This window comes from Salvelinus alpinus, chromosome 21 (assembly GCF_045679555.1).
Source record: "Salvelinus alpinus chromosome 21, SLU_Salpinus.1, whole genome shotgun sequence".
Classification (NCBI taxonomy): domain Eukaryota; kingdom Metazoa; phylum Chordata; class Actinopteri; order Salmoniformes; family Salmonidae; genus Salvelinus; species Salvelinus alpinus.
Genome location: NC_092106.1, coordinates 17,430,339 through 17,442,322, shown reverse-complemented (window position 1 = coordinate 17,442,322; position 11,984 = coordinate 17,430,339). Strand labels below are relative to the sequence as shown.

At 47.1% G+C, this 11,984-nt stretch overlaps 1 protein-coding gene across 4 annotated transcripts in view; it reads left to right on the top strand.

Annotated features, from left to right (window-relative positions):
* The window catches only part of LOC139547932 (neurobeachin-like), a 295,912-nt gene that overhangs the window by 51,138 nt on the left and 232,790 nt on the right, over positions 1–11,984 (top strand). For all 4 annotated transcript variants that reach the window (XM_071357133.1, XM_071357132.1, XM_071357131.1 and 1 more), the window contains exons 6-9: positions 3,560–3,686; positions 6,691–6,810; positions 9,564–9,710; positions 11,513–11,710. In XM_071357133.1, coding sequence (XP_071213234.1) covers positions 3,560–3,686; positions 6,691–6,810; positions 9,564–9,710; positions 11,513–11,710 — 592 coding nt within the window. The remainder of the gene's footprint in view (positions 1–3,559; positions 3,687–6,690; positions 6,811–9,563; positions 9,711–11,512; positions 11,711–11,984) is intronic.

Below are 11,984 nucleotides of genomic sequence, written 5' to 3'. Positions count from 1 at the left end.
GATTTATCGCACAATCCCACCGTCGATGGGAGGGTAATTGAGTCAAATCGGCATATTCGGGGGGGATGCGTCTGGACTTTCCACCGTGGTAGCACCAACGGAAACCCCCACACACCTCCCCGAGCACTCTCGCGACCGCCCCGTGAGAGCCCTCGTCATGAACCCGCTATGAAATAGTGCTAACCAGGGAAGGCCTAGTACCACGGGAAACGCAGGAGAGTCCATGAGGAAGAGACTGATTCTCTCCTCGTGACCCCCCTGCGTCACCATGCCCAGGGAGATGGTGGCTTCCCTAATTAACCCGGACCCTAATGGTCGACTATCCAGAGCGTGTACCGGGAAGGGTCTACCACAGGAACAATGGGGATCCCTAAACTAAGGGCGAATGCTCTGTCGATAAAATTCCCAGCCGCGCTTGCATCGACGAGCGCCTTATGCTGGGAATGCGGGGAAAACTCAGGGAAAAAAACATGCACAAACAGGTGAACAACAGAGGGCTCTGGATGAAAGTGGTGCAGACTCACCTGGGGTGACGCCAGAGAGCCCTGCCTGCTGCCTCGACTCCCAGAGGCACCAACCCGGCACCGACCGGCAGTGTGCCCTCTGCGGCCACAGATGGTGCACGTGAAGGCCCCTCTTCCGGCCTCCCTATGCGCAGCCCCTCCCAGCTCCATTGGCACCGGAGCGGGGGTGCTGGAAGCGGGAACCGACAGAGCCCTCTCTGAACGTCCGCGGGTGACCAGCAGGTTATCCAACCGAATGGACAGATCCACCAGCTAGTCAAAGGTGATGGTTGCATCCCTGCAGGCCAACTCCCGACGGACATCCTCGCGCAGGCTGCATCGGTAGTGGTCGAAGAGGGCTCTGTCGTTCCATCCTGCTCCGGCGGCCAAGGTTCGAAATTCCAGGGCGAACTCCTGGGAGCTCCTCGTCCCCTGCCTCAGGTGGAAGAGACGTTGAACTCCTCGAAGTGGTCCAACGCCGCATCTCCTTCTCCCCACACGGCGTTTGCCCACTCCAGAGCTCTCCCCGAAAGGCACGAGACAAGGGCGGACACCCTCTCCCTTCCAGAGGGAGCTGGTTGAACGGTGGCCAGGTATAGGTCCAGCTGTAATAGGAACCACTGGCACCGTACTGCCGTCCCATCATACTCCCTGGGAAGGGCGAGACGCACCCCACTGGGACCGGATACAGGAGGGACGGGTAGAGGTAACTCCCTGTCTCTCCCAGCAATCCATGGTCTGGACAACGCAATCCATCGTGGCGCCGAGATGTTGCAGCATCGCCGAGTGTTCTCGGACGCGCTCCTCGACCCCTCGGACCGGGGTACCTGCTCCTGCTGACTCCATGGTTGGGTGTGGGATTCTGTTAGGTTGTGCGCTACTGGTATAGAAGTCAGGTGCAGGAGAGCAGAGAGTTGTGATCAGGCGCACACTTTATTTGGCAGAAGCAACAACAGACGGACGCAACTGCGTCAAAAAACCTCCAGCCAATGGCAAAAGTGAAAAGCGCGACAACAATCACAATGATGCAAATGTTTAACAATTAAACATACTTCGGGTTAAACACGGTACCCGGGGAAAAACCAGCCTGGCGCATCACACAAAACACGTAACAAAACAATCCCACACAAAGACATGGGGGAACAGAGGGAATATATATGTAGTGTGATTAGGGAATGTAAACCAGGTGTGCGGGGAATCAAGACAAAACACATGGAACAATGAAAAGTGGAGCGGCGATGGCTAGAAGACCGGTGACGTCGACCGCCGAACGCCGCCCGAACAAGGAGAGGAGCCGACTTCGGCGGAAGTCGTGACAGTTTTCTAACATAAAAAAACTGATTGGATTTGCAAAAAACATTAACATAAGGGAATTTCATATTTTTTCACCCAACTGTTAACCTTTTTTATTTTCATGTTCAAATCAAAACTAGACGTTGAACTGACGTCTGCCCTGTGGGGCCCCAGTAACTCTAGTGTTTGACGTCTGACCTGTGGGGACCCAGTAACTCTAGTGTTTGACGTCTGACCTGTGGGGACCCAGTAACTCTAGTGTTTGACATCTGACCTGTGGGGACCCAGTAACTCTAGTGTTTGACAGCTGACCTGTGGGGACCCAGTAACTCTAGTGTTTGATGTCTGACCTGTGGGGACCCAGTAACTCTAGTGTTTGATGTCTGACCTGTGGGGACCCAGTAACTCTAGTGTTTGAAGTCTGACCTGTGGGGACCCAGTAACTCTAGTGTTTGAAGTCTGACCTGTGGGGACCCAGTAACTCTAGTGTTTGACATCTGACCTGTGGGGACCCAGTAACTCTAGTGTTTGACATCTGACCTGTGGGGACCCAGTAACTCTAGTGTTTGACATCTGACCTGTGGGGACCAGTAACTCTAGTGTTTGACGTCTGGCCTGTGGGGAACCAGTAACTCTAGTGTTTGACGTCTGACCTGTGGGGACCAGTAACTCTAGTGTTTGACGTCTGACCTGTGGGGAACCAGTAACTCTAGTGTTTGACCTCTGACCTTCCCTCTAAATCTGTAAGCAGATTATGACCACAAGTTGTTTTTCATTTCATTCACTTTTCAAGGTTTCAAGTTCATAAGCAGCTCTGTCTGAGGACTCATTCCTCCTGATGATGTAGTGCAGTATAATGGCTAAAGGAGGAATGAGTCCTGATTAGAGTGATTAAGCCCAGGTCCGAACTGTGGAGACTGGTACAAGCTTGTGTGTGTGTGTATGCGTGTGTGTATGCGTGTGTGTGTGTGTGTGTGTGTGTGTGTGTGTGTGTGTGTGTGTGTGTGTGTGTGTGTGTGTGTGTGTGTGTGTGTGTGTGTGTGTGTGTGTGTGTGTGTGTGTGTGTGTGTGTGTGTGTGTGTGTGTGTGTGTGTGTGTGTGTGTGTGTGTGTGTGTGTGTATACAGGCTGGGATCAGAAGCAGGCTGTAGAGGGAGGTACAGAGAAAGGGTATTTGGACTGTAAGGAGGAGGTACAACAGTAATGACTATTAATGTAGACTCTAATGTCTGGCCACCACAGCCCATGTCTGGTGGAGGATTGTGGGTAATTAACAAGGAGATCAATAGCCTCAAGAGGAGAGTTTATCTACCACTACTCCAGATAGATAGGGAGAGGAGTCCTTAAAGAGGAGGAGAGGAGGAGAAGTAGAGGACTGAGAGGAACATTGGGATGGGAGAGGAGGGAGGAGATGAAAAGGAGAGGAGAGGAGCGGAGAGGAACAGCCTGGGAGAATGAGAGCGGGAGTGGCAGAGAATGAGAGGGAGTGGTGGAGAGAGGGCGAGGTAAAGAGAGGGATGACCAGAGTGGAAAGTGAATTAATTTGTCAGAAACAGACACAATAGTTACTATCATTATCCTTCTGGTGTGGATAGTGTTTGGTTGACATAAACCTGATAGATACAAGATAATCATTCCTCCAGTGAGAGAAAGGCATTATTTTTCCTGATTATCTACAATGTGAAACATCAAATCGAGAGAGACAATCTGAAATTAGAAATGTAATGTTCGCACCTCGTAATTTTGATACTGTTTCTTTTGCAGCTTTCGCACCAGTAAAGGAATCGGCTACTCTGCACATTTCGTGGGCAACTGTCTGATCGTGACATCGCTGAAGTCTAAAGGCAAAGGCTTCCAGCACTGTGTCAAATATGACTTTCAACCTAGGAAGGTAAGAGATGCTTTGGCGGACATCACTGTGCTTATTTAATTGTACCATTTCAAACCGATACCAGAACCCAGGACCTGTGCCTTGCAAACACACGCGAATGCCCTGCTGAAAGGTTCTTAGACACTTGCGCCAACGAAACGCTAGCAGTTCGGCCGTGCAAGTGGAGACTACAAGGGTGACCAGGTTTCATCTGTTACCCTGGTAGTGATCAGTGATCAATGGTCAGTGTGCTTACACCAGCCTACAAGTCACATAGCTGATGATCAGTAGAGGGCTTATGCAGCAGTGTGCAGGTCCCATATGTGAGTGATGGTGTGTTGAGGTGCGGCTGATAGAATAGGATCATCAGTCTGCTGCTCTATAGGACTGTGTTGATCTTGTCAGAATGTTATGGATGAGGCCTGACCACCAGCCTGTTGCCATATGAGTACTATCAGGAAAATCCCTTAATTATCTCTGTAGTTATATGTATTGTTTTAGGCTGTGTTTACACAGCCACCCTGTCCAAATCAGATTTTCTTTCTGTATCCAATCTTTTTTTCTGACTGTCCACACTCAATGTGACCCATATCAGATTTGCGCATTCACACTGACGTAGCCTCTGAAGTAGCACATAGAGGCAATGCTCATTTCCTGTTACTGTTCCTTTAAATGTGTCAAACTGCTTTGCTTTATCTTGGCCAGGTCGCAGTTGCAAATCAAATCAAATCAAATGGATTTATATAGCCCTTCTTACATCAGCTGATATCTCAAAGTGCTGTACAGAAACCCAGCCTAAAACCCCAAACAGCAAGCAATGCAGGTGTAGAAGCACGGTGGCTAGGAAAAACTCCCTAGAAAGGCCAAAACCTAGGAAGAAACCTAGAGAGGAACCAGGCTATGAGGGGTGGCCAGTCCTCTTCTGGCTGTGTCGGGTGGAGATTATAACAGAACATGGCCAAGATGTTCAAATGTTCATAAATGACCAGCATGGTCAGCAAGTTAGCACCTCAGGAGTAAATGCCAGTTGGCTTTTCATAGCCGATCATTAAGAGTATCTCTACCGCTCCTGCTGTCTCTAGAGAGTTGAAAACAGCAGGTCTGGGACAGGTAGCACGTCCGGTGAACAGTTCAGGGTTCCATAGCTGCAGGCAGAACAGTTGAAACTGGAGCAGCAGCACGGCCAGGTGGACTGGGGACAGCAAGGAGTCATCATGCCAGGTAGTCCTGAGGCATGGTCCTAGGGCTCAGGTCCTCCTAGAGAGAGAAAGAAAGAGAGTTATATGAACTTGTTCTCAACTGGCCTACCTGGTTAAATAAAGGTGAAATAAAAAAATAAAAATGTTGGGGTGGTGGTCATGGTTCAGCAGGTCTTGTGCAAAAATAACCCTTCAGAGCAAAATGTTATCTGATCTGACTGTCCAGACAGAGGTCGCATATGGAGGATCGTGTTTGTATCAAGAATGGGATCCAAGTATAAATTGGAAGTCAAAAGATGAGATTCCATGTAGTTTTGTGCTGTTTACACATTAAGGAAAAGATCCGATAGGCATCAGATATGCAAATCATTGGCAAAAGACCTGAATTGGGCTGCCTGTGTAAACGCAGCCTCCAAGTAGGAGAGCTGATCTAAGATCGGTGCTGATCTAGAATCCATGTAATCTAATTCATTTTGATCTAAAAGTTGAATCAATCCTAAATCAGCACGGAGATGCTTGATGCATACAGCCTCTGGCATATAACAGTGACAGCGTCTTCATACAACTTCAGAAGATCTTTACAGCAAACCTAGTATACCTGTGGTTTGGGAAAGACATGTTGTATATGGAGTACTGAATTCTACTGTGTTGGTTCAGTACATGTCATAATAGATCATATACAATGTGAGCAGTTTGACTTTATTAACAGATCATCAGGGACAGAAAATGCAGCGCAGTTGTTAGGATAGACAAACATCTGTCACAACAAACCACTCCAAAACAAGCCTAGCCAGTAGCTGACAGTGTCTCCAGTCTCAACAGACCAGGGAGAGAGAGAACATCATAACCTGTTCTGTTTAACACTCTCACAGGGACCTCCTCACAGGAACAGCTGGCTGTGCCGTGAGATGAGATGAGAGCGTAGAGAGGAATGGTAATGTAGCTTGGGATGTCTGACACCCTACCTGCCTCTCTCCCAGTAGAGATAACATGCTGGTTCAAGGCTGCTCTCAGTCATTTACAGCCTTCGGTTAAACAGCTGTCAGTAACAATGATGTGTCTGACATGGCACCCTATTCTGTACATAGTGCAACACTATGTAAGGAAATAAGTTCCCCCTCTCGTCCGCTCCTCTCTGCACCAGGTCAACGTTTCTATTAGTGAAGTCATCAGTGATCATTAAAGTAGAGGGCAGACTTTGATCTAAAGATATCCTCAAATCAATGATCTGCTTTCCTGGTGATTCAAAGTGATCTTAAAGAGGGCATTTCCTCTTAATTGTCAACTGGTGTAATCTGATCCACTCTGCCATAGTCATGTTAATGATGTGTTTACATCCTGTTGATCTGCAGTAGATCAACATAGTGAGGGTTGCAGCTGTAACTGCTTCATCTAAAGCCCTACATTGAGATGATCCGTGTACAGGTTAGATTTTCGAATGTATCAGAGAACCACCTTGTGGATAACTCTATGGTCTGGAATACTGTGTTATCTATGCTATGCAGAATGTATGGATAACCATATGGTCTGGAATACTGTGTTATCTATGCTATGCAGTAGGTCTGTGTAATACTACCATTGTCTCTGCAATATGTATGAGGTCAGAGCTACTGAATCACATGATCCTATTTGGTCTCTAGGTGATCTGGGTGACTACAATGCAAACACAATAGGCTGCGTTTAAAACCCTGTTCATACAGTTGGATTGAATGGGTTGTAGTTTCTAGTGTTATTATGTGTGGAACTCACTCACTCACTCTCTCACTCTCTCACTCTCTCACTCTCTCACTCTCTCTCTCTAACCCTCTCTCCTCTCTGTGTTTCAGTGGTACATGATCAGCATCGTCCATATCTACAACCGCTGGAGGAACAGTGAGATCCGTTGCTACGTCAACGGTCAGCTGGTCTCCTATGGCGACATGGCCTGGCACGTCAACACCAGCGATGTGAGAATGCTCCTCATTGCTGATTGATTGGTTGATTGATGCTTGATTGATTGACTGACTCTCCTGTCACTGCTTATTCCTGTTGTGACCTCTACAAGGTCGTGTTCAGTACGGCACAGAGGCACATTTTGAACAGTTTTGAAAAATTTCTTATTGGACAAGTGGAATTACAATCTGTTTCACTCCGTTTTCCCCTGTTTTCGTCCCCACTGAACACAGCCGTGGTGGTAGTAATATGTGTCTGTGATATTTGTGGTTGTGATGGTTGTGTCTGTGATATTTGTGGTTGTGATGGTTGGGATGTTTGTGGTTGTGATGTTTGTGTATGTAATGTTTGTGGCTGCAAGTACAGCATTTGATCATATGCCACAGTTTGAAATCATCAGAGCCTGGGGCTCTGGTCAAAAGTAGTGCACTATATAGGGAATAGGGTGCCATTTGGGGCACATGCCAGAAATGCATAAATCCTCTGTGGTGCTCATTGAGTTTCAGCGCTGTGGCAGAGTTTACTCTTGGGAGCAGAGCTGCATTTTTCAAAGCTCCCATTTGAATAACCATTTATCAGGGAGATGTTTGAAGAGAGGAAGGCCGTAGAAGAAGAGACAGGAAGGGAGGATGACAAATTGAGAGAATAGCTTAATGTAATGTAGGAGAAAGATGAAGGCTGTTATCTGCAGAGTTAGGGATGGTGCTATCTACAGAGTTAGGGATGGTGCTATCTACAGAGTTAGGGATGGTGCTATCTACAGAGTTAGGGATGGTGCTATCTACAGAGTTAGGGATGGTGCTATCTACAGAGTTAAGGATGGTGCTATCTACAGAGTTAGGGATGGTGCTATCTACAGAGTTAAGGATGGTGCTATCTACAGAGTTAGGGATGGTGCTATCTACAGAGTTAGGGATGGTGCTATCTACAGAGTTAGGGATGGCGCTATCTACAGAGTTAGGGATGGCGCTATCTACAGAGTTAGGGATGGCGCTATCTACAGAGTTAGGATGGTGCTATCTACAGAGTTAGGGATGGTGCTATCTACAGAGTTAGGGATGGTGCTATCTACAGAGTTAGGGATGGTGCTATCTACAGAGTTAGGGATGGTGCTATCTACAGAGTTAGGGATGGTGCTATCTACAGAGTTAGGATGGTGCTATCTACAGAGTTAGGGATGGTGCTATCTACAGAGTTAGGATGGTGCTATCTACAGAGTTAGGGATGGTGCTATCTACAGAGTTAGGGATGGTGCTATCTACAGAGTTAGGGATGGTGCTATCTACAGAGTTAGGGATGGTGCTATCTACAGAGTTAGGGATGGTGCTATCTACAGAGTTAGGGATGGTGCTATCTACAGAGTTAGGGATGGTGCTATCTACAGAGTTAGGGATGGTGCTATCTACAGAGTTAGGGATGGTGCTAGCTACAGAGTTAGGGATGGTGCTATCTACAGAGTTAGGGATGGTGCTATCTACAGAGTTAGGGATGGTGCTATCTACAGAGTTAGGGATGGTGCTATCTACAGAGTTAGGGTTGGTGCTATCTACAGAGTTAGGGATGGCGCTATCTACAGAGTTAGGGATGGCGCTATCTACAGAGTTAGGGATGGCGCTATCTACAGAGTTAGGGATGGCGCTATCTACAGAGTTAGGATGGTGCTATCTACAGAGTTAGGGATGGTGCTATCTACAGAGTTAGGATGGTGCTATCTACAGAGTTAGGATGGTGCTATCTACAGAGTTAGGGATGGTGCTATCTACAGAGTTAGGGATGGTGCTATCTACAGAGTTAAGAATGGTGCTATCTACAGAGTTAAGAATGGTGCTATCTACAGAGTTAGGGATGGTGCTATCTACAGAGTTAAGGATGGTGCTATCTACAGAGTTAGGATGGTGCTATCTACAGAGTTAGGATGGTGCTATCTACAGAGTTAGGGATGGTGCTATCTACAGAATTAGGATGGTGCTATCTACAGAGTTAGGGATGGTGCTATCTACAGAGTTAGGGATGGTGCTATCTACAGAGTTAAGAATGGTGCTATCTACAGTGTTAGCGATGGTTTTATCTACTGTGTTAGGGATGGTGCAATCTACAGTGTTAGGGATGGATGGGGTGTGTGTAGTGGATATTATTATAACACACGGCAGGGGCTACACGTACATGTTTATAAGGGCAAACACACACACTATGGGCTATGGTCAAAGGTAGTGCACTACATACAGAATAGGGTGCCATTTGGAATGCAGACCTAAGTGTCTGCCAGCCTTCCTTTTTCTCTGAGTGGCAATCTATTAGAGGCCCTGTAAATCATGCACTCTCATAATTATCCTATTTGCCCATTCAAAAGCTGTCATCCAGTTTTTTTGTCTGTTAATTGTTCTGATGCGCAGCTGTCTTTGAAGTTTGGATGATGTTGTAACCTCTCTGAGTCTGCTGGAGGATTTAAAAGACATGACCCTATCCTCTCATCTCTGTCTCAGTGTCCGTATAATGGCCCTAACCATTCCCAGAGCCATATATAGAGAGAAAGTTTGGTCATTGTGGTTTATGTTTGAACGTTATAAATATATCCTTCTTTGTATCATTTTACAGAGCTATGATGAACCCTATTTTTCTCTCTCTGTGTCCCTGTACAACCCTGATCCTCTCCCCTCTCTCTCTCCTCTCTCTCTCTCTCTCTCTCTCCTCCCTCTCCCGCTACAGACCTATGATAAACCCCCTGCTCTGTGTGCTCGTGTACTGACCCTCTCCTCTCCCTCTACAGAGTTATGATAAGTGCTTCCTGGGTTCGTCGGAGACAGCTGATGCTAACAGGGTATTCTGTGGTCAGCTGGGGGCCATCTATGTGTTCTCTGAGGCTCTCAACCCAGCTCAGATATTTGCCATTCATCAGCTGGGAGCGGGCTATAAGGTATGTACTGGGCTGACTGAATTAGGTTACTGATAGGTTAGCTCAGGATATGAATAACTTTAATGGTACATGCACAACGTCAGCTACACATATCAATCTGTGAAATCAATGCTGCTTGCCACAGTTCCCTGCTACCTGGTGTCTCTATCCAAAGTGCTTTGTTTGCATGTGTCATGTGTCCTAACACTGTATAGACTGAATGCACAATGTTCTGTTCCCTGGCTGCCTCTGAAACTATGGTTTGGACTGTTGAACAGACCCAGACATACTTGAACGCTGTGTCTGTCGTTGATCCAGTGTAGGTTGGGACCATAGTTAGTCATAGCCTGTCTCATTCAGTCTGTCAGGAGACACCAACAGACAGGGCAGTCTAACAGGGTATAGGAGACACCGACAGACAGGGCAGTCTAACAGGGTATAGGAGACACCGACAGACAGGGCAGTCTAACAGGGTATAGGAGACACCGACAGACAGGGCAGTCTAACAGGGAATAGGAGACACCGACAGACAGGGCAGTCTAACAGGGAATAGGAGACACCGACAGACAGGGCAGTCTAACAGGGTATAGGAGACACCGACAGACAGGGCAGTCTAACAGGGAATAGGAGACACCGACAGACAGGGCAGTCTAACAGGGAATAGGAGACACCGACAGACAGGGCAGTCTAACAGGGTATAGGAGACACCGACAGACAGGGCAGTCTAACAGGGAATAGGAGACACCGACAGACAGGGCAGTCTAACAGGGTATAGGAGACACCGACAGACAGGGCAGTCTAACAGGGTATAGGAGACACCGACAGACAGGGCAGTCTAACAGGGTATAGGAGACACCGACAGACAGGGCAGTCTAACAGGGAATAGGAGACACCGACAGACAGGGCAGTCTAACAGGGTATAGGAGACACCGACAGACAGGGCAGTCTAACAGGAAATAGGAGACACCGACAGACAGGGCAGTCTAACAGGGTATAGGAGACACCGACAGACAGGGCAGTCTAACAGGGTATAGATGACACCCACTTCCGTTGTTGCTGGGTTTTATTAGTATGTCCTGTCTGCATGTAATAGTGGAGTTGCCAGAGAGAAGCTGGCTGTAGAGGCCTGCAGACTGAGCCTTACTCTACCAGGCCCCAGGAGGTTGTTAACTAGCGGATATGGGATCATAATAACCCCAGTGTGTGTCTGGTCTACTGAGCCTGGTACAGTGTATACTCTGCTTGTTATCTCAGCTATCTACATCTCTTCATGAGAGAGAAGCTCCACTATTTCAGTTCAGTGTACGTCTCATCTATTTCAGTGTAGGCCTCATCTCTCTCCATCTGAATCATCATGTCTGTAGCTAGAAGAGGGATGTGTCTCGCCTCTCATCACTCCTCTATGTCTGTGGCCGTTCATTCATTATTCACTCCTCCGTTGAGAGGACTTTCCTGATTTACTGATTAATAACATACCAATTGATGATGCATTGATTGATTAATTGAGCTCCTCTCTCACCTGCCATCCTTAATGGATTGGTTACATTAAGACTGAGTGACTCTGTTATCGATCAGCAACATGTTCCATTAATATATAAATATGACACTACTGCTACTGCTGCTGAGGTATGGATGGCACCTCCAGTTTAGTAGAAGAATGAGCTGTCATGATACAATACCTTATCACTTCTCACTTCTCCCACTCTCTGTCTGTCCCTATCTCTCTCTGCCTTTCTCCCATCTCTCTTTCTCTTCTCCCTCTCTCGGTCTCTCTCCCTCTATCCCTCTCTCTGTCTGTCTCTCTATTCCTCCCCTCTCTGTAGAGTACGTTTAAGTTTAAGTCGGAGAGTGACATCCACCTGGCGGAGCACCATAAGCAGGTCCTGTATGATGGGAAGCTGGCCAGCTCCATCTCCTTCACCTACAACGCCAAGGCTACAGACGCCCAGCTCTGCCTGGAGTCATCACCCAAGGAAAACGCCTCCATCTTTGTCCACTCACCCCACGCCCTTATGCTACAGGTTAGTTTCACTACATGTCCTTATCCAGGTACAGATGCTGTCAAATATATTGGCACCCTTGCACTTTACAATTTAGTCCAATGGAGCACAATTATCTGTTTTCTCTTTTTAAAAATGATATAATTTTTATCGAAAAGTTTTTTCAATTTCAACACATTTTACAAGAAATAGTGAATCGTGCAAGGGTGCCAATATATTTGACCGGTAACTGTAAGTCTCACCCCATGTCCTTATAAAACAGGTTCGTCTCACCCCATGTCCTTATTACTGTATA